This window comes from Physeter macrocephalus, chromosome 6 (genome assembly GCF_002837175.3).
Source record: "Physeter macrocephalus isolate SW-GA chromosome 6, ASM283717v5, whole genome shotgun sequence".
NCBI lineage: Eukaryota > Metazoa > Chordata > Mammalia > Artiodactyla > Physeteridae > Physeter > Physeter macrocephalus.
In genome coordinates this window covers 59,508,979-59,531,990 of record NC_041219.1, presented here as the reverse complement: position 1 = coordinate 59,531,990, position 23,012 = coordinate 59,508,979, and the positions used below count along the sequence as shown (strand labels likewise).

The 23,012-nt window shown below is 38.4% G+C and overlaps 2 protein-coding genes across 2 annotated transcripts in view; both read left to right on the top strand.

Annotated features, from left to right (window-relative positions):
• Positions 1–8,732, top strand: part of A2M (alpha-2-macroglobulin) — a 76,265-nt gene extending 67,533 nt beyond the window's left edge. The window contains exons 27-36 of the mRNA XM_028491492.2: positions 528–624; positions 1,071–1,251; positions 2,524–2,747; positions 4,153–4,371; positions 4,531–4,658; positions 5,552–5,642; positions 6,748–6,816; positions 7,685–7,787; positions 8,227–8,268; positions 8,609–8,732. Of these exons, the coding sequence (XP_028347293.1) occupies positions 528–624; positions 1,071–1,251; positions 2,524–2,747; positions 4,153–4,371; positions 4,531–4,658; positions 5,552–5,642; positions 6,748–6,816; positions 7,685–7,787; positions 8,227–8,268; positions 8,609–8,625 (1,171 nt within the window). The 3' untranslated portion in view covers positions 8,626–8,732. The remainder of the gene's footprint in view (positions 1–527; positions 625–1,070; positions 1,252–2,523; positions 2,748–4,152; positions 4,372–4,530; positions 4,659–5,551; positions 5,643–6,747; positions 6,817–7,684; positions 7,788–8,226; positions 8,269–8,608) is intronic.
• A 10,446-nt stretch (positions 8,733–19,178) lies between these two features.
• The window catches only part of LOC102985102 (alpha-2-macroglobulin), a 32,173-nt gene continuing 28,339 nt past the window's right edge, over positions 19,179–23,012 (top strand). Inside the window, 8 exon segments of the mRNA XM_028491491.1 lie at positions 19,179–19,338; positions 20,520–20,654; positions 20,656–20,699; positions 21,483–21,641; positions 21,740–21,807; positions 22,373–22,433; positions 22,436–22,569; positions 22,778–22,835. Coding sequence (XP_028347292.1) covers positions 19,253–19,338; positions 20,520–20,654; positions 20,656–20,699; positions 21,483–21,641; positions 21,740–21,807; positions 22,373–22,433; positions 22,436–22,569; positions 22,778–22,835 — 745 coding nt within the window. The 5' untranslated portion in view covers positions 19,179–19,252.

Genomic DNA, 23,012 nt, shown 5'->3' with positions numbered 1-23,012 from the left:
GTTGGAAGATTTTTAATCATAGTTTCAATTTCAGTGCTTGTGATTGGTCTGTTCATATTTTCTATTTCTTCCTGGTTCAGTCTGGGAAGGTTGTGGTTTTCTAAGAATGTGTCCATTTCTTCCAGGTTGTCCATTTTATTGGCATAGGGTTGCTATGATAATCTCTCATGATCCCTTGTATTTCTGAAGTGTCAATTGTTACTTCTCCTTTTTCATTTCTAATTTTGTTGATTTGAGTCTTCTCCCTTTTTATTCTTGATGAGTCTGGCTAAAGGTTTATCAATTTTGTTTATCTTTTCAAAGAACCAGCTTTTAGTTTCACTGATCTTTTCTATTTTTTTTAAGTTTCTATTTTATTTATTTCTTCTCTGATCTTTATGATTTCTTTCCTTCCACTAAGTTTGGGTTTTGTTTGTTCTTCTTTCTCTAGTTGCTTTAGGCATAAGGTTAGGTTGTTTATTTGAGATTTTTCTGGTTTCCCGAGGTAAGCTTGTATCGCTATAAATGTCCCTCAAATTATTCTAATCTGTCTCTCTCTCATATTTACAGGGAGGAGTGGACGATGAAGTGACCCTCTCTGCCTATATCACCATTGCCCTTCTGGAGATTCCTCTCCCTGTCACTGTAGGTGCCCTTGCTGAAGCCTCGTTCTAGAGGCAATGAAACTGCTGACCTGATGTCTGAAACAACATCCCACTGAAAACCAGTTGTCGGCTTTCCTTCTATGCAATGTCAATGCATCCCAGATCAGTAGAGAATTTAGTCAGTCCATTAAGAAAGATTTACACTTCCCCAGTGACGCCCCTAGTCTATTTTTCCCCTAGCAACCCCACTACCACCACCACCACACACGCAGAATGAATTCTAAAGATATGGCCTATATTCCTGCCTTATGAATGTGAGACTAACAGATTTAAAAAAAATACTATTCTCTCTATCCGTAAGAATGAGGCTAGAAAGACAAATGTTTTCCAACAACTTCCTGACCTCTGTGCTGTGGTCTGTGTTTACCCAGGAGCACTAGCCCCCCTAGTCACACAGCTCGCTCCCTTCTCGTTCTGCCTTCCCAGCACCCTGTCATCCGCAATGCCCTGTTCTGCCTGGAGTCAGCCTGGAAGTCAGCCAAGGAAGGATCCCGAGGCAGCCACGTCTACACCAAGGCACTGTTGGCCTATGCCTTTGCCCTGGCAGGTAACCAGGAAAAGAGGAGAGAATTACTCAAGTCACTTGATGAGGAAGCCGTAAATGAAGGTGAGAGCACACCTGGGATCTTTCTCCCATCCCACAGTCTCTGGATCAAGGACTCCATATCAAAAATACCCATGACCACCTCTCAGGACCCCTTTCCCCTCTCTTCTTTTGTCTATGTCATTATGGACTCAAGGATTTCTTACTCAAGTCATACATCCAAAGAGAAGAGGCAATGTACTGTATATATACAAAAAGGCATAAAGAATAATAAGCAAACACCTTTAATACTTCCCTTCCAGCTTAAGAAACAAAATATTACCAATGCTGGAAAAACCCCTTGTGTACCATTCCTACCTGCAAAAGTAATCGTTATCCTGAATTTGTCATTACAAACTCCATGGATTTCTTTATCTTTTTACTGCATATGTATCCCTAAATAATATTCAGAATGTTTACATTTTTCATCTTTATATAAGAAGTATCATCCTTCTGAGTATTTCTGCTTGATCCTTGTCTGTCTGTCTGCCTTTTGTTTTTTAAGTTCAACATTAGGCAGGCTGATAGGAGTCTCCTGTATGGGTATGTTAGTTTTCACTGCTGCACGATCCATTACAATATATTTAAAAGGCCATAATTTATTAAGAGAGTCTCTCCCCGTGGATCTTTTCTTGTTTCTTATTTACTTCTATTGCAAACCACGCTGCAATGAATACTCATATACCCATCTCCTTGAGGGGGTGTGTGAGTTTCTCTAACTTGTACTTAGAAAGCGTAACTGCTGATTAGTGGGCTAAACACATCTTCCCCTTTGCTGGATATCATCCGATTACTCTCCAAAGAGCTGTTTTCTTCCCACAACAGTGTAAGTCCGTTCCCGTTATTTCACACCCTGTCAGCCTTTGCTGTTTTGAGGATTACTCTATTTTTTGTTTTAATCTAACGAGTATAAACTCCATTATCTCATGTGATCTGTGATCCTCATAAGAAATCTCCGAGGACAGGCTTTATAGAAAGTTGAACAAGCCCTAGATAGGGTCTGGATAACATCAGATGTCGGAAATTACCACAACCAGTCAGAGAACTTGCTCTGCCATTTCTCTCTTCCACCAACGCAACCACCGCAGCCATTTGAAAACCTAGATGGCACGGCTTCTGACTCCTCAGCCCAGATGAAACAAGCCTCGTTCAGCTGTCTGTAGGTGGGAAGCTGCCAGATAAGATTTAAGAGATTATCACTGGAAGGCAACCCGCACTTCAGCACTGGCCCTTGTACTTTTACCTGAAGTTAAATATGAACATGTGGTCACTTGCAAATCTTTTTCTCACCTCCAGGTAATTCTGTCCACTGGACACGACCTCAGAAACCCAAGGCACGAGTGGAGCATTTGTACGAACCCCGGGCTCCCTCTGCTGAAGTGGAGATGACAGCCTATGTGCTCCTCGCTTACCTCACAGCCCAGCCTGCCCTGACCTCAGAGGACCTGACCCCCGCCACGCACATCGTGAAGTGGATCTCAAGGCAGCAGAACTCCCACGGGGGCTTCTCCTCCACCCAGGTGTGTGCTTAGCGAGAGCCTTTTACTTTACCTTCAGGTAGAAAAATGTTTGAACAAGATGCAAACACACACAAGAAGAAAAGAAATGAAGATAAGTATAACTTGAAATGAGAAGAATGTTATTAGTATTCAAGGATGGTGAGAAATAAGAAAAAATGAGAGTCAAAGAGGGCTGAAAAGAAAATGCCAATTCTGCCCCACCCCCATCCCATATTTTTATCACAGGCTTCTATTTCCAGTAACAACTCTACATCCCTAAAGCAATAGTGGGGCACCAGGACCCTACACACAATGGCCACAGCAGAACGAATTTAAAAATCCACCATTCTTCTGGAAGTTCTAAGAGTCCTTTCAAGTTGTTCCCAGAAACACTATTCAGAAACCAATCACCTCTTCTTGCAAAGCTCTCCATTTCTAGGTCCACTTTGACTGGCTTCTTTTAAGGCTGACACATTTCATGCTTCTTCTATCCACCTCTTAATATATAAACATTTGTTCATTGGGAGCATAAAGAACTATCTTTATTCATCCAACCTCCTAAGCCTAACTATATAATCTTATATCTAAAGAATTCATCAATATAGACAGAGCAGGGAGTTTCATCTCCAGGGAATTCAGAGGTTAGCGTATGCACCCTAAAAGAGAAGCAGAATGTGATGGAAAGACATTCCATCCTTTTTCCACTGTATTTAATCTCTTATTTTTCCATATAAATGGCGAAAATAATTTTGTTAAAAGTTATCATTCGTTTCTTAGAAAATTATTATTTGAAGGATGCCAGGTTCAATGTGGATGAGAATTGAAAATACGACCAGCCCGGTGGAGGGGGATCCAAACTTCTGATGAAAAAGAGAGAACCAAATAAAAATGTCAACAAATCCAGAATATAATTATAATTGTTCATTTTTTATTTCCTCTGGAGAAACTGAAGCATGACCTTGATCGTGGCTGCAAAGGACCCTGGGTTTTCTCAGGGCACTGACCTCAGAAGCAGAGCAGAATGTAGCTTGGGGTGAGAGCCAAACTAAACTTTGGTTGGGTGGTGACAGATATGACCACAGTTATCAAGAAAGACATCTTAGGCAAATAGCTAATGCTAATAAATAATTCCCATTCATATATATTCTCCACATTGCATACCTCACATATATTTATAGAGAGAAAAGAATTGATTTTCTGAGAAATAAATTTCTAAAGCATATAGTCCAAGGCAGATATGTGAAGGTTATGGTTCTGTCATCTATCTAAGGATTATAATCAATCTTGAAATGAGAACCCCAATATTTAAGCAGTGAGGGAAACAGGAAATAGGAAATCAAAGCCCCTTTTGTGGCAGCTAACACGGGCCTTTGTGTCTTCAAAGGGTTATCATGCCTAAGTGGGTTCCCTCACCTGTCTCTTCCAGGACACTGTGGTGGCTCTCCATGCTTTGTCCAAATATGGAGCAGCCACTTTCACCAGGACTGGGAAGGCTGCACAGGTGACCATCCAATCTTCAGGGACATTTTCCACAAAATTCCGAGTGGACAACAGCAACCTCCTGTTACTACAGCAGGTTTCATTGCCAGAGGTGCCCGGAGAGTACAGCATGACAACGACAGGAGAAGGATGTGTGTACCTCCAGGTGAGATTCCAGGGGTAGGTGGGGACGAAAGGTCCAGAGTAACATTGTCACTGAGAAGGCCTAACGCAGCAAATGATGGAGCAAATCAAAGAGAGAGTTGAGGAAGTTGGGAGAAATCCTGGGCAAGGGAAAAATCACAGATTTTTGTCTGTTCCACAGACATCTTTGAAATACAATATTCTCCCGAAAAAGGAAGAGTTCCCATTTGCTTTGGATGTGCAGACTCTGCCCCAAACCTGTGACGGACCCAAAGCTCACACCAGCTTCCAAATCTCACTGAGAGTCAGGTAAGATCTCTGACTGCATCATGCAATTCTGGGTGTAACAACCAATCTTCTTACTGGAACTCTGCATTAAGCAGAGCAGGGTGACAGTGAATGTTTGTTCTACGTTTATTGAAAAAGCAACGTGTTCTCCTGTGGACACAGAATTTCTCAGTGATGGGGCTTACACTGTACATCCCCCAGCTCCAGGATCTATAGTGTCTAGTCCCATTATTTACAGCTTATTAATTCCCCTCAATAATAAATAAAGAACCTCTAACCTGAATTCCTGACTTTATTCTAATGTAATTATTCATCCTGATTGCATTCTATTGTAATGAAATCCTATATTATTCTTGCTTTATCTGGGACAGAGGTGGAGACTTCTTGAAAAGCGCGAATAGAAGGAAGTAGTGACTCTCTAGTTAGAATTCCTACTGGTAATAATTAAATCTCAGATTACATATAAAATAATCAATTTGGGGGAAAATACATACATAAGCAGCCATATTCAAATACCTACAGGGCTATTTGGACCTGTCCTCAAGAATATTATAACCTGGCTGGGGATGCCATTCAGGAAAAAAGACAAAGTATACGTAACAAACAACGGGGAGAGACTAGCAGTCTCATGCCCAGCTGAGCATCACTTACAGAGCTTTCTTAAAGTGCAGCTCCTCAGAGCTCACACCCATGAAGCTCTGATTCATCAGGTCGAGAGTATAGGCCCGGTCTCTGGGGCTCTAACAGGCTCCCCTGAAGATTCTAATGCACAGCCAGTTTTTTGAGCTACTTGGTAGGAAATTTACGAAGACTTCTGGTACTCTTCAGGGCTGCTGAGTGCTTACTCTGGACACAGGAAAAAAAATAGTTAATAACACAGATAATCCTAATTCCTTTCTTCCCCGGATCTTTAGTTACACCGGAAGCCGTCCAGCCTCCAACATGGTGATTGCTGACGTGAAAATGGTATCTGGTTTCATTCCCTTGAAACCAACAGTGAAAATGGTAGGTTTACTATAAGCCCAGGAGACCCTACTTTATTTAATATTTTATGTATCTCTAGACTAAGACAACATTAATATAAAAATACTATTAAATTAACTTCTATCAAAGACATTACTGTCTCCAAAAGCAGAAATATAATTTAGCACGTTTATATGGGGGTTTGTTTGTTTGTTTGTTTTCTCATTTAACTTAGTTTAAATGGGTCTCAAAATTTTATGATGGATTTTTGGTTAAGTTTCCATTAAGGTATTAATAAAAATACTAATTTTAAAAACTAATAACTCAAAACCGCCACCCACAGAAAAACAAACGATCCACAAAACATTCTCCTTTTCTTCTAGTTTTACGATACCTTGTTATCATTAACCAGTCTTTCACTACTAAGTTCAACGGTCAACTCAGATGGTTTTGAGACTGGGCTTCCACCATTGATCAGACTGGGGTGGCAGGTATTAGGGATCATATTCACTTAGCCTTCTGAACTATCTGGGCAGACCTGGTGACCTTACCAGCTCCAGCAGCCTTCCTGTCCACTGCTTTAGGGACACCCACAGCAACGGTCTCTCTCTTGTCATGAACAGCACTTTGTCGGGAGCCACATCTACTAGGAAAAAATTGTCAGCAGGCTACTGCTTTAATGGAGCTTAGAATCTTCAGAAGATAAAGCATACGCACATGAACTAGTGAAAAAAAGATGAGAAAGACTGATTGACATAAACTAGAACTATTACAGAAGTACAGAGGAAACTGAGATCGCTGTAAGTTAGAATAAGCAAAAAAAGTAAAAAAACAAAAACCTCCTTCATGAAGGAATGGAATGTGAATTGAACCTTGAAATATGGGTAATTTCCAGGTTTGGGACATTTAGTTCCCTTTTCTTCAAATAAATCAATTTACACATAGGTCCTGTGTCGTATTAATGTTAAACCCTGCATCCCAATTATCTTTCATTTTTAATTCTGCCACATTATTGCCTTTGTTGACAAAAAGCATTTGAAGAAATTTTCCCCTCAGGCTTAATTTGGTAATAAACATTCTTCTTTTCTCCGGTTCCCTAGGGTTTTCTTCTGTTTATTAACATTTGTGATGTCTTAATTTTCTTCAGCTTAAAACATCTGACCACGTGAGCCGAACAGAAGTCACCAACAACCATGTTTTGATTTACCTGGATAAGGTGAGAGCCCTGCCATTCTATCCAAAAAAAATATGGATAATGAGCCACCTGGGAAGTGAATGAAGGCATTTTGGAGACATCACCTCCATGCTAGAAATCTGAGAATTCTAACATTAGGTCCAGTGAATATTCTCTTCTCCTTCTCTACTTATATTTCATCTGGGACTATGGGAAGAAACGATTTGTTATAATAGTGGGATATGAATATTTCTAGGACCCCATAAGCAAGAAATTCTCCACAAAAGGTGCTCATTATGTGCGCAAGTTATTTTGAAGATACATGTAAGGAAGTAACCATTGGGATTAGTCAATTATTACATCAACAGCACATCAGACAAAAGCGGAATATGCTATCAATCTCAGCAAGGACTTAGACCATAAAACAACAAGACCAGTGCACCAATAAACCAATCTGATTTTCTAGTTGTGTGTTGTTGCATAGTTTATTCATTCGTATATTGACGGATATTATAGTTTACAAATTGTATGAAACACAGGCTGCAGTGATCCACCTTTTATATGCCATTTTGAGTCGACACAAGTATTTCTACAAGATAGAGTAGTGAAGCTGTACTGAATCTCTGATACTTAAAAATAAACACAGCTATTCAAACAATAAAAAGCCTGCATCATTCACCCCCTATGAACAGAGTTATGCACTCACATTGATGGGAGTATATGAATAGTTTCAGTTATTTAAGAAACAATTTGAGGAAGTTTTCACCTACTCTGAGAGCTTTTGGCCCAATTTAAGTACCCTGTTAGTTGACAAAAAGTTTTTCCCCAAAATAGATGAATACTTAAATTCACTCAAAGAGGATAGAGGAAAGCTCCCAGGAGAGTCACGTAATTCCCTTTTGCTTTATAGGTGACCAATCAGACCCTGAGCTTGTCCTTCACGGTTCTTCAAGACATCCCAGTAAGGGATCTGAAACCAGCCATAGTGAAAGTCTATGATTATTATGAGACAGGTGAGTGAAAGCAAAGTTCGCACAGAAATTAAATACCTGATCACATAAAGTTAGATTTGAGAGATGTGTTGGGGCAGTTCATTACACTAATCACTCTCATCACTTCATTTTGTCTCTATCACGTCTGATATAAATATATTATTACTAATACAAAGCGCCTGTAAGATATTTAGTTCCCTTTTCTTCAGATAAAATCAACTCTAGGACAATATGAAATTCAAATCAGTATGACATCTGTACTCTTACCCTTCAGGAGTTTAGGGTAAAGGAAAGCATAACATACAGTATTTGAAAATATAAGACAGAAAGCAGCACATCAAATGAATGATGCTGAGGTTTCTGATACAATTCTTCCCACAATAAAGATTCTTTCACTGACCTGTAACATAGATGTTCGCTCTCCCTCTCACTTCTCCTGACTATTTTTGTTTTTATTCAGATGAGTTTGCCGTTGCTGAGTACAACGCTCCTTGCAGCAAAGGTAAGCAATTCATACTCCTTCCAGATGGAGTCAGAACCCCTTTGGCTTGTCCCTCAAATCTCCTCCATAAAATTCGGGCTAAATATTTCTCATAGACATCATACTTTTCACAGTGCAACTTATTATAGAAAAATATATTTATTGGGAAAGGGCCCCTGATAGTCAGACCTCAGACAGTTCACAGAATTGCATATTAGATAATTTTAAGTAATGGATCTCATTTCCCACTATACTAATTGGATTTCCTCAGGCACCATGCTACCCAGATCTAAAGGAAGGAATATTCACTGTTCTGGAAACCCAAGTCCATCTTAATTTTCTATTCTTTCCACTATCACAGACACTGGAAATGCTTAAAGACCACATCAATGAAAACTGCTTTGCTGGAGTCCCTTTTCCACAGGCCCAGGTCTCCATGGAAGAAAAGAGTTTTTATATCTCTGAAGGCTTGTTGAATAAACCTTTTTCTCTGGTCAGCCCATATAACTGTTTACTCATTTATTCCATAAACACTTATTACACTTCCATGTGATTCCCAATAGACTCCTGACATAAAAATTCACAGCAACCAAGGGCTAAAGGATTTCAAGAAATGAAAAAACATTACAGAGGTGGTGGTCACAGTAGGCTTCATTTAGAGGTTGCAGGGAAAAGAAGAAAGTATTGGATTATGTACTAGGAGCATGTAAAGTGAGTTTGGTTATAGGATTACCCTAAGAAAAAGCCAAAGAGTGGATTTATGAGAGAATAAAAGGCTGACTTGACAAGGAAAGACTTTCCACATTAAAGGGAAATATGAAATAGAAAGTTGGATATGTCCAACATTGGGAGGCAGCATAATTAATTGGGACTTGATTTGAATTGGAAGTTACATGACCTCAGAACCAAATCTGCCATTGACCAATACAAGTGATCAGTCAGTTAACCTTGGGTTTCAGATTCAAGAAAGGATGACAGATTGAAAATGCTGAAGAGGTGATTCAGGTAGAAGTGAGTTTTCCTAGAAGAAAGAATATATAGGATTCAAAGCCCAAATAGGACCGTTACATCTTTTTTCTGCAACTTTGAGCCCGAACCAAAGGATGGATACAAACTCAAGGAGGTATTCAGAGGCATTAAGTATTAAAATCATCCATTATATGGATGGAGGGGCAGAAGCTTCTGGAGTTTGAAGAGAAGGGCCCTGAAAAGTCCTAGAGTCCTAATCTTCATCTGGTTGAGTCTGACAGAAGCCTGGATGCTATAAACTAAGAACTCTAAAGGACTTGAAGTTCAAGCACCCTTAGCTCTGTCTCCAGGCTAGGCAAAAGTGAAAGATAAATGTTATCACCTTTGTGCTAGATTCTACTCTAAGCACCTCATAGGTATTAATATATCAACTCTATGAAACAGGTATTCTTATAACAAATGAGGAGAGTGAGGCACAGAGAGGTGTAACTTGCCCTAAGCTGCTCAGCTAGTAAAGGGCTGAACCAGAATTCAATACCAAGAAGTCTGGTTTCCAAGTCCACACTCATAACCTTAAACCATGCTGTCTCTCCGGCCCACTTCAGACAAGAAAGCCCAGAAAAGAACATATTTCAGAGCTGAATAAATGTTATAATTAGTATCAATTAAGCATCCATCCAGGGCATGAAATATAAAAAAAATCAGGGGTATGACAAAAGGAAGTAAATTAACAAGATTAAAATAAATTCCATCTGTTAGTTCTAGTCCTTTTTTCTTTGTTCATTGCAAATCATGACTGCAAATGTACTTGAAGAGTACACTTGTTGCAAATCAATCATTGTGTCTCCTTGGACCAAGAAGATTCATTCCAGAAACCTTTACTGATTACTTCCTGTGTGTCAGGCACTATATTCCATGCTATGATACAGAATTCAATAAAATGGGATTCCTTCCTTAGAGAAATTACACTTCAGAGTAAAAGAAAAAGATACATATTTGGCTTATTATAATACTACATGATAAGTACTGCAAACTATTTATTACCAAGATGGACTCCAGGCACAGTGACCTTCTCAAGTTTTGATGTACCACATCCAAGTTCTGATATTCTGGTAATTATCAAGCACTCTCTACGAATTCATTTATAATTTGCTTCATTTTTCTTTCATTTGTATTGTAAGATTTTGGACACTATTTTTGTGACCAGGAAGACCTGGACCTGTGCATCCTCTTGAGCCATGAATTTTCACATTGTGTTCTTTAACCTGGGGAAAGGTCTAATTGTAATTGAAAATGGATTTGCCACCAGCCTACTGGTATGGGTAGAATTTTAAAGAGTGACATATCTGACTACATCGAATTTTGTGAATTGAGATTTACTCTTTCTGTAAAAGGATGTGGAGACATGACAGGAAATGAGATAGAGATGTTCAGGGGTCAGTTTATATAGAGTTTTATATTTTATTTTTAAAAATAATAAGGTGCTATATGCTTGCATTTTCTCACATGTGCCTCATCACCAAACTCACCCTTCCCCACCCTGAGTGAGTTGGTCAGAGGCAACCCCGTGCCTCAGGGAAATTGGGTGGTTATGGCAGGAATTCAAAGAGAAGGAAATAGAATACTTGATCCACCTTGCAAGAATAAATGACTTTTATATTTATTTAAACCCCACTGATAAATCAAAAGTTAATCCTGGAAGATTAGAGTATGACAGTTTACTGTATGAAAGAGGTCACAAGAATTCAGAATATGTTAGGAAACATCTAAATGATGGCAAAATATGTGGCTGGAAACAGAATGAGGAAGCACTCTATGGATCATTAATCCCCAGGATTATACTGTTAAGAGAAAACAGTAGAGCTAAGAACAGGGTACATATTATGGACTCATATTATAATAAAAGGGTGGGAGAGGAAATAACATGTCCTTTTTTTTTTTTTGGCACTTAAATAAACTAAGACTAGAATGATACCCACCAGAAAAAAAAAAAAAAGCTACTAAAAAAGTATTTACCTTCCTACAGAAACAGTATAAAGTAAGTGGAAGTTTTCAAGGATGGGAAGGAGACCACTTAGAGAATACCATTTAAAATTATTTGACTATTGAACTGTTTGAACATATTTACTATTCTGAAAAGTAAACTAAAATCCAGTGAATAAGTAGCTTAAGTCTAAGAAGAAATATTGAATTCAGTACCTGTCAATCTATACAAGGAGAAAGAATACTTATTCTATAAAGTACAATTAAAGATATCTTACCGGGCTTCCCTGGTGGCGCAGTGGTTGAGAGTCCGCCTGCCGATGCAGGGGACACGGGTTCGTGCCCCGGTCTGGGAAGATCCCACATGCAGCGAAGCGGCTGGGCCCGTGGGCCATGGCCGCTTGGCCGCTGAGCCTGCGCGTCTGGAGCCTGTGCTCCGCAATGGGAGAGGCCACAATAGAGAGAGGCCCGCGTACCGCAAAAAAAAAAAAAATATATATATATATATATATATATATATCTTACCTCATAATCTTCATTTGGTCTTAAATCCCAAATACTCTTCATATCTTGTTTTGTGAAAAGTATTTTCTTGCTCTTGCTTCCCCTTTTCCTCCTTGTCTTTGATTTCTCCTCATCCTTTCCCCAAATGTTTATCCATTTCTCCTCAGCCTTTGTCTACTTAAGAAGACAAGAAACAAGTTCTTTGAAATTGAACAGCACACGTTCACCCTGAGCCATCAAATAGTCTTACAATAAAAACCTAACACCTTTACTCCAGTCAGTTCCAATTATGTTATTAGGTTATTTGTGGTCGTAGTTCATTAGTTTCTAGTCATTTGGTTTTCAAAGCTTAGTGTGCATCAGAATTACCTAGAAGACTTGTTAAAACATGTCAAAGCACTTGAATAGATATTTCTCCAAAGAAGTTATACAAATGGCATATAAGTACATGAAAGATGCTCAACACTATTAGTCATTAGGGAACCACAGATCAAAACCATAATGAGATACCACTTCATACCTAAAAAATGGCCATAATTGTTTTAAAAATTAACAAGTGTTGCCTAGGATGTAGAACATTGTAACCCTTGCACAGCTCGTGGGAATGTAAAATGGTGCAGCCACTGTGAAAAAGTTTGGTGGTACCTCAAAAAGTTAAACATAAAATTATCATATGATTCAACAATTCCGGTCCTAAGGACACACCTCCAAATAATTGGAAAAGGGAACTCAACCAGTTGCTGGTACACCATTGTTCATTGCAGCATTAGTCACAATAAGGTGGTAATCAAATGTCCATCAGCAGATGAATGGATAAATAAAATGTGGTATATGCCTACAGTGGAAAATTATTTGGCTATGAAAAAAGATAAAGTTCTGACATTTCTACAACATGGATGAAATTTGAAAACATTATGCTAAGTGAAATAAGCCAGAAACAAAAGGACAAATATTGTATGATTCCACTTACATGAAATATCTAGAATAGAAAAATTCATAGAAACAGAAAGTAGATTAGAGGAGACCAGAGACTGGGGGCAGGTGGAAGATTGGGGAGCTATTGCTTAGCAGGTACAAAGCTTCTCTTAAGAGTGACAGAAAAGTTTTGGAGATAAATAGTGGTGATGGTTATACAACATTGCATATATGATTAAAGCCACTGAACTGTGCATTTAAATAATGGTTGAAATGGCAACTTTTATATTTTATATATTTCACCATAATAAAACACAAAAATAAAAAATCCAGTGCTAGGCATATCAGAGTGAAAATTTCAAAAACAAAGACAGAGAACATACATTAGAATGAACAGACCACTCAAAAGCAATAATTGAAGCCAGAAGATAGTGAAATAATATACTCAAAGTACTGAGAGAAAATAACTTCAAATCTAAAAATGTATACCCAGATAAATCATCACTTACAAACAAGGGTCAAAAAACTTTTTTTAGATGAACAAAAGACAGACTGGGAGAAGATATTTCTAATTCAAATAAACAAAGTATTAGTGTCTAACAGAGAACAGACTTGTTGTTTAGGGGGAGGGGGTCAGGGAAGGGATGGAGTGGGAGTTTGGGGTTAGCAGATGTAAGCTATTATATATAGAATGAATAACCAACAAGGTCCTACTGTATAGCACACAGAACTATATTCAATATCCTATGATAAACCATAATGGAAAAGAATACTAAAAAAGAATGTATAAATATATAACTGAATCACTTTGCTTTTTACAACATTGTAAATCAACTATACTTCAACAAAAAAAGTATTAGTGTCTACACTATATCTTTTAAAGGCTATAAATCATCATGAATAAGACAAATCAATAGAAAAATGGACAAAGGACATGAAACAGCAGTTCACAACTAAAGGAAATATAAGTGGTTGGTAAACACAGGCGTTACCTAGCCTCATTAATAATCAGAAACATGCAAATTAAAACATTATACACATCACATCAGGAAAAATTTTAAAGTTTGGTAATATTAAATTTGGCAAGGTTGGGACTTCTCTGGTGACCCGGTGGGTAAGACTCCACGCTCCCAATGCAGGGGGCCCAGGTTCGATCCCTGGTTGGGGAAATAGATCCCACATGCTGCAACTAAGAGTCCGCATGCCCCAACTAAGAAGTCCGAATACTGCAACTAAGAAGGCTGCATGCCGCAACTAAGAGCCCATATGCCGCAACGAAGATCCCGTGGGTCGCAAATAAGACCCAGCACAGCCAAACTAAAGAATAAATAAATAAATAAGTACTTTTTTTTTTTAATTTGGCAAGGTTGCAGAAAGGGATTATATACATCAAAGGGCAATTTGTTAGTATTCTAAAATATACATACACTGGTAACAATTCCACTTCTGAGTATCTGCCATAAAGAAATATTCCACGTGTAAATAAGGAGACTACACAAGAATGTTCATTACAGTACTGTTACTAGGAAAAACTAGAAACCACAGTTTGAGTATTAAAATGGCTAAATAAAATGTAGTATTGTGCACTGTAATACTACAGAGCGGATAAAATGAATTAACTGGCTCTGAATTAGAACATTCAGAAACTCTTCTTCCATTAGATAAAATTCTTAATCCTTTACACATAAATGGCAATTTTTACCCAGCTGGATCAAGGAAGGAGAGAATCACAGCAAAATCAATGGAAAGTTTATATAATCCCTTAGGCAAAAAAAATTGATTTTCACTTGAAATGTTCAATGAGTAAATTTGCTTAATTTGCCTTAAAACTCAGAAGAAACAGTTTAAAAAAAATAGTAAAGCCTGGATTTGAGTTCCAGTTTTGGGGGTTTTTTTTTTCTTTAATCCCTCTACAATGGCTCTATGCTTGTGGACTGTCTTAAAAGATGTCCTTCATGTACCCTTAAGAAAAATGCAGGGTGGCAGAGAAAGAACTTTAGCAGGGGAATAAATGAGCCATTATTTTCACTGGACAATGAGCTTGAGTCCTTTTTGGTATAACATTAAAGAAATAAAATTTTAATTTCCAGAATTTGACACTCTTATCGATGTACTTTATTTTTCAGGTCATTTTTAGGAATGAATGAAATTACCTTAATTACCAAGTTCAGCTAAAAAAATTAATGAATTATAATTTTATGGATAACAATAGTATAAAAAGTGTTTATCATGTTTTTCACTTTATGTATTCTGATTAGTTTCTAATTTAAAACTAGTAAAAAGAGTTAATGTCATAACATAGTTGGGCTCACATTCCGAGAAGAAAAAAATTGGTCATAGCCAGTAATTGGGCTTTCTGTACTTGATTAATATTTAACCAAACGAAACGAAAGGCCCCTCAGCAGTTGTGGGACTCAGGCAAAGTACAGCTAAAGGTACTCGTGTAACTTATTTGGATAGAGCTCAAAGACAAGATGGATACTTGTAGGATGCAAAGGGAAGACCGGAGAGTTCATTCAGCCATACAGTAATTGTTATGGAAAATTAACATTTTATAAAATTGGTTGGTGGCATCTAACCTCATAATCCTTATTTTGTCTCCCATCTCAAATACTCTTGCTTTCTGTTTCATGTCAATCCATCATGCATTCATTCAACAACCATTTATTGAGCAACTATACTTCGGCCCACTAGCAAGTAAAACAGACAAAAATCCCCAACTTCAGAGAGCTTATGGTCTAGAGGGAGGAGAAAGATTGCATATAAGAAACGTTTTCCGCTATGGGAAACAAAGCAGGGGAGGAAGATGGGTGTAGAGGTGGGAAGTGGTTACAGCTCTAAATAGGAACTCTGGAAAGACCTCCCCAAGAGGCTGACTTTTAAGTGGAAACTTGTAAAAGTTGAAAAAATATTGTGCATTTTCCTGTCTCTGGCTCCCCCTCTTTCTTGTTCTTGATCTCCCTTCCTTCTTTCCTTCCACCATTTCTCTTTCTTCCTCTTAACCAGAGAAACTATGTGATGAAACAAGTATTCCAAAGCTGTAGAATCTGTATCAAAGTCATAGCAGCTCTCTTCCTCACAGAATTTTTACAAAGATAATCTAATAGCTGTATTGTCTAAAGATTGGTAAATTCCTTCCCTACGTTCATATCAATAGCAGACTTGAAATTATTCCCCTTATTACATCTTGGGAACAGTAATCATTATCATTATTATTATTATTATTATTATTATTATTATTGATAGGGGAAAGGGAGGCACTCTAACACTCAACGCTTCTCACTTTGTGTCCTGCACTGTGATAAACACATTACATGGCTTTCTTCCTGCACCCTCACAGTAACCTTATGAGTGGATACTATTAGTATCCAAATTTTAATGTTGAGAAAGTGAGGCTTAGAGATGTTAAGTAAACCAGAGAAGCCAGGATTTGAACCCTGGCAGTCTAACTCCAGACATTCTCAATCATAATGCTAACCTTGAAATTTCAGTGTTCTTTCTCAGGCTTCTTCTCATGAAATGCAAACTTAAGAGAGAAGAAGGGAAAATCTTGATATCCCAGTGTTAGTGCTCAGAAAGCTGTAGCTCAGGTTAGAATCAAAGGTGACTTAACAAATTATTATTAACTAGGGTATGGAATGTGTTGGGAAGAAATACTTAACAGATGATGCTGTGACAATGTGCTATTAATATTAAGCATGTTACTGTAATGTCAGTAGTATTAAACCTATGTGCCCAGTTGAAAAAAAGAATCAGAGGTGACTTCATCAGAAGCACACAACAGAAGCAATGCAGCAGAGTGGTGAAGAAGAGCTGGGGCCCTGGATCCAGAACACCTGAATTTAGATCTTCTCTGCACTTCGCAGCTGTGAAGTCTCCAGTAGGTGACTTAAGCTCTGGGTACTCCATCTGTAAAATGGGGGCTATAACAGTACCCACTTGGTGATGTTGTTGGAAGAGTTAAATTAGGTAACACAAGCCTAGCATACCATAAGAGCTCAATAAATATTAGCTATCCAGTGCAAAACCAGGACAAGAACTCCATTTGGACTTGTAGTTCAGTGTGGTATTCAGAGCATTGTGTTTTCTAGCCCGGAGGAGGAGAAGGAGCTGACTTAGTAGAGCAATATTTCAGACAAGGAAATTTGCTATTTCAGGAAAGTTGTTGGTATTTTACCAAAATAAAAATAAATAATAATAATAAATAAAACACTGGAAGAATTAAAAATTCATAGAACTATACACCAGAGGATCAATTTTCAATATGTAAATGATGCTTCATTGAATCTGACCAAAAAAGAAAATATAACAAATTTTCCAATTGCCAATTTTTTAATGATCTTTATATATTTTTATACCTCTTAAATTTTCATGCCTTGCTTTTCCTTTAATTTTCATGATACATACCACATTGTCCTGATTTTTCTCTTACTGCTCTCGCTACTTGCTCTGGGTCTCCTTAAATGCACTTGCTTCTCAGAACCCCCTTCTACACCTCTTCCTGTTCTAGGTACTCTACGTGGGGACTTTCATCTATTCCCATTGCTAAAATCCTAGAAATATGATGAAAATTCCAAAATGTGTATCTCTAGCCATGAGGTCTTTCCTCTGACTTAGCCTCTCATATCTAACTCAATAGTAGACACATCATGTCTAAGGTACAGTCATAATCACACACGGACACACACACACACACACACACACACACTCTCTCCTTGCTGTGCCTCCTATCAGCAAAAAGCTTAATAATTCACCCAGCTAACTAAAGCAGAGACCCAGAACTCACCTTTAACTTCTCTCCTACCTTTCCATCCTAAACATCCAATCAATCACCATGCAGTATTGATTTTTTTCCCTTCTAAATATCTCATGAATCCTTCACCTTCTATCCGTTCTCACCACCCCTCTCTTAGTTCAGGACACCATCACAACATATATATCTTGATAACTGCACTAGCCTTCCTCCAAATCATCATATGAGTGGTCCTTCTAAACGCAAACCTGATTACACTATTTTATTGCTTAAATTGTGTTGCTTAAGTTTCCTCAGGGCTCCTTCCCACAAGCCTCTTTATGTTTAACTTCTGACTTAACTCAGCATCCTATTTTCATGAAGCACTTCCCATTCTCAGACTATACCAAGCTTTCTCTTACCTTTAAGCCTTTTCATGTGCTTTTTCCTAAGCCAAGACCTGTAGCCCACCCATCTCCTTCTTCATCTGAAGAACTTTAAGTCATTCGTTATAGCACAGCTTTTTTTCTAATGTCCTATAAGAAGTCTTCCTTGAGTTTTCAAGCCTGGGTTACACACCCACCTTAGTGCTTCTTAGGAAGCTGTACATGTCCTCTTATTGTATTTACTACACTGCATTGTTCTTGCCTGTTCAAGCCTCAGTATCCATCACTCCCGCCACTATCTTGTAAGACTTAAAACAATGTCCATATTGTTCATTGATGTATTCTTAAAGTACAGTGTAGTGTATTGATCTTAGTAACGCCCAATAAATATTTGTTGAATGAATGGATGAACAAATGAAATTATTATCAAAGCTGAAGTTGGAGACAAACGGTAAGTTCAGAAGTTGGTAAGACCTTTCTTACCAATGAGAGATTGGAGCTTCTAGAGGCGAAACAATGAAGTACAGAAGGATTTATTTACTCTTCCATCCTCTTGACTCCCACCCTAGACCATCCCCCCACCATTGTCTTTCTTTTCACCAACTATCACTTGATTAATACCTCAAGATTATAGTTGATATTAGCTTATGTTATTTCTTCTCCCCCAAGAATATTTTCATAGATTCTCTGCAAACATGAAGAGCCCACATCATCTAAAAGGAAAACACTAAGTCACTTCCCAGCCAGTGCAGTAAAGTGGTGCAGAGGGAATTAAGGTGTGTCCCAAATATTGATCCCCTCAGTCCTCGAAGGAGTCACCTTTAGCTGCAAGATATCTCGTTGACTTACCAGTATACTGTGCAAATATTATTTTCCACGTGGGCCGTGATATGAGAAAGCTTGGGGACCATTATTCTAATGAAGGATCTGCAGGCAGTGCCATGTGGCTGGTACGTTTTTGAGTCTGACCAGGGTCCACAAAGTGGGAAAGCTGACAATCTCTTATCAAGACTTTATAAGCCAGTGGCTCTCAACTAGAAGAGAGAAGACATTTTTGGTTGTCACAACTGAGAAAACGCCACTGGCATCAGTGGGTAAAGGCGGGATGTTGTGAAACGTCCTGCAATGACAGGACAGTCCCCACAACAACAGCTTAGTTGCTCCAAAACAGCAGCAGTGCTGAAGTTGAGAACCTCTGTTCTCAGGCAAAGGAAGTGGGTTCTAACTATAATGTGGGTTTCCACTCCCTCAGTTCTTTACCGCCAACACCTACTCTGACACCACTTCTGAGCCTACTGGGATTTACCCTTGATTGATATGAGGCCGGCACTGAGAGCAATGACCCCTTTCAGGAAATTCTTGCCCAATTCCCCATTTGGAAGCCTTGGGGAGGGGCTTGCTGTGTGCACAGAGCACTCTCATAAATAAATTCCTGTGGATTCAGGAGCTTCTGAGACCGGGAGGAGTGCAAGAAGGACACCATATTCTCTGATCTCCTGTGCTTTCTCCTGACACCATGGGGAAAACCAGGTCTGCTCCACCATGTCTTGTTCTAATCATTGTTTCCCTCCTGCCTACAGCTTCCTCAGTCCATGAAAAACCGTGAGTACCACTCAGGACCCTATTTCGTAACATCCTTTCTTTTTTCAATCTTTCTCTCTCATATTTTTCCATTGCTATTTTCCCCTAAAATCTCAATCCCTTTCAACTTTAGTATTATATAATTCTATGTAATTTTTTTTCACTCTAAAATAATCTTTGGATGTGATTTGATTTAGGAAAACTCCCTTCCTATTAGCCTGTCACTGAGACCTAAAATTCCAATAATGTTAAAGAGCCATTCCTTTTTTGTTGAAGCCATTTAAACACAATAGTTTAAAACACAAATATTTAAATTTGTGGACATGTGATTGGATTAAACTTTAACACTGGAGCTGTAACTTGGGGTGGGTGAGACTTTGAGTAAGTCAGACCACTTTGAGGCTATCTCAGTATCTTCATCATGGCGCCATCTGCCATGCAGGGCTATCGTGAGCACCAAAAGGCCTTGAAAGTTACCAAGTATGCTACCAATAGAACTTATTAATAGTCATAAAAATAAACATATTATCAGGAGTCATATCATCACATTGCTTTTTCCTTTTTCAAGATAAGAACAAAGATATTTAATTTTAATAGGAGTAAAAAAAGAAGATAATTTGGTGATATTTAGAATAATTTAGAGATATCAGTCATGGGGTGGTTTGGGGGGCAAACCCCCCTCAGATACTAGGAAGGAAGAGAGGAGCCGTCACTGAAGACAAACTGCCTATTCCAGAGTCATGACTTGGGTCAACTCTGCAATTTTGTATCCCACACTTAATGCCACAAATCTAGAGATGAGGGGAAACTGAAAATTAAAAGGGGGCACTGGGTTATTTTTCAAGAATTAAATATGGCAACTGAGAATAATCCTAATTTTTATGTAGCAAATAATTATTCCTCCCACCTTTTCCTTTAAAAAAGTAAGTTCAGGAATTTGAGTGTTGGGGTGTAGTGAGGTAGGTGCATAAAATGATCACATCTTTAGAACTCACCTTGAGTGGGATATCACTGCCTAGGCTGAAATATTACCATTGCCAATGAAGAGGGGGGATGATTTTCTTGCCATTCAGCCATAATATCATGTTATCAACCTGCCTTCTCTGGGTGTAGAACTAAGAATGCTAATAATTATTGTGAAGAAACCACGATCATGGATAATGATATCTGTCTTCCACTGACCTGAACGCCTTCCTTTCCAGGCAGTATATGGTGCTCGTTCCCTCCTCACTCCACAGTGAGACCCCTGAGAAAAGCTGTCTTCTTCTGAGACACCTGAATGAGACAGTGACTGTAAGTGCTTCCTTGGAATCAACCAAGGAGAATAGGAGCCTCTTCGATGGCTGACAAGGACTTATTCCACTGTGTCTCCTTCACTGTGAGTACTAGCTGCCTATCCCTGTTTCCTTTCCTTTCCTTTCCTTCCTTCCTTCCTTCCTTTTCTTTCTTTCTTTCTTTCTTTCTTTCTTTCTTTTCTTTCTTTCTTTCTTTTGTGTAATTCTAGTGGTCAGAGATTGGTTTTCAGTTTTGGAGAATTAATTTAGAAGGATCTCAATAACTTCAAAGAGAAACGTATAGAGAAATTTTACCCCAACAAAGGAAAAAAATATAGATTCCCACCTCAAAATGGGGGAGAGGCAATATTTATACACATGCTAATTTTCTACCTAATTTCCACAAAAATTCTACTAGCAAGAGAAAGCATAGTTAGAAAGTTAGACACTTTGGGGTGTTTCTAATAGTAAGGTGAAAACTTTGAATTAATACCAGAACCAAGAAGGTCTCCCACTTTCTTCTACATATAATAACTTGAGGAAATTTCCAGTTTCTTCTTAGAGCAACCCATCCTCAAGACACAACTCCTACCATCATTAGAATATCAATTTTTCCCTTTCCCCTAGATTTCAGAGTTAGATCTACTTTTTAATAAAGATTATAATATTTATTCCACAAAGTTGACTATGTTTTATTTGCTACTGTTGAGTCACATGGAAATTCAGGTTTTACTTGTTTCACCACTTTCTGAATTATTATCTTCTATCTTTTGTGTAAATAATAATTAATGCCCCCTACCTACTTTCAGGGGATGATGAAGGAGAACAGGTAAGAAGCAAATACCTCCAGAGAAAGACTGTGAAGGCTCTCATGATCTTTTCTGTTCTTAGCTCCCAGATCCTCATCTTCTGAGAATGCTGTATCCCTCTCTGTCCAAATAAAAGGACCAACACATGAATTCAGGAAAAACACCACAGTGCTGGTGAAGAACGCGGAAAGTTCTGTCTTTGTTCAGACAGACAAACAAATCTACACCCCAGGACAGTTAGGTATGAAACTCCATGGTGGGGTAACCCCAGAAATGAGGAGATGTCCTCTTCAGCATGTTACCCAAAAGGCCTCACAAGGAAAAATGTCTTTTTTTCAGTTAAGTTTCAAATCGCCTCTGTGGATAAACATTTTCACCCACTGCATGAGTTGCTAAGTCTTTTATATGTGTGTGTGTGTGATATATGTGTATATCAATGGTTTGGGAGACAGTAAGTGGCAGTGAGGAGCAAGGAGAAGAAGACAAGAGAATTTTGCCTCAACAAACCTGAAATCAACAGCAGAAACCCTTAACCCAAGCAGAAAACCAGATTGTCATAAAAGGTGCTACAAAAAGAGAGAATGAATTTTTTTCTTCTGCACTTTTTAGTCAACCAGATATCAGCCAAATACATTTACTGTTTTGAAGGAGCTGTGTTAAACACAGCAGGGCATACACCAATAAGATAGACACAGCTTGGTCCTTAAAAACATTTAATCACATAAATCCTCCAAAGCTTTACGTCTCCACTGTTGTACAGTTCTCCTTAGACGATTATGAAACTATTGAACTAGGTGTTCCTCCCTCAACATGAATATTTTATTCAGATGCATCATTGGTATGAATCTTACTCCACAGACTCAAGCATGCAATCAGTGTCACATTTCCTTTTTTTTTTTTTTAATTAATTTATTTATTTATTTGTTTTTGGCTGCGTTGGGTCTTTGTTGCTGCTCTTTCTCTCCCTATCTTGGCTACTATTACATGTCAAAAGAGTATAAAGAAGCCTATCACACTGCTAATCATGTTTTCTCCTTAGCAAGAGCTATGTCTACCTGGAGCCTGTGGCTGGTATCTTGCCCGGCAGGCAAATTTAGACAATTCAGGCACATTATATTCTGAATGGACAGGTCCTGGGGGAGCTGAAGGAGCTTATCTTCTATTACCTGGTGAGTACCGACTCTGAGTTGAGGAATAGAAAGACATTATCGACAAAGCCAAAAATTATGAAATCCTTTGATTTCTTAACCATGGCTCCCTTGACACTTCTCATTGGGCTGGATATCACCACCTGGATCTCAATGATGAGTATATTAATGGGGGACAAGCCTCATGATAAGTGTGGTGATAAACTGAGAAGATACTTTTTATTTTAAGATTATGGCCAAAGGAAGCATCAGCAGAACCCATATTCTCCACATGGAGCCAGGACAAAGTGAGTGTTCCCAATTTACCAATACATCTCTGACTGTGCTCCCTACACACTCACCAATGGATCCCCCACAACTGAGCAAAATAGCAGTGCTATCATGCTTCTTTTCGGCTACCATGAAATGTTCTCAACAGCCACAGCTCAAGATTCTACTGCCTAATGTAACTTACAAAATCATTA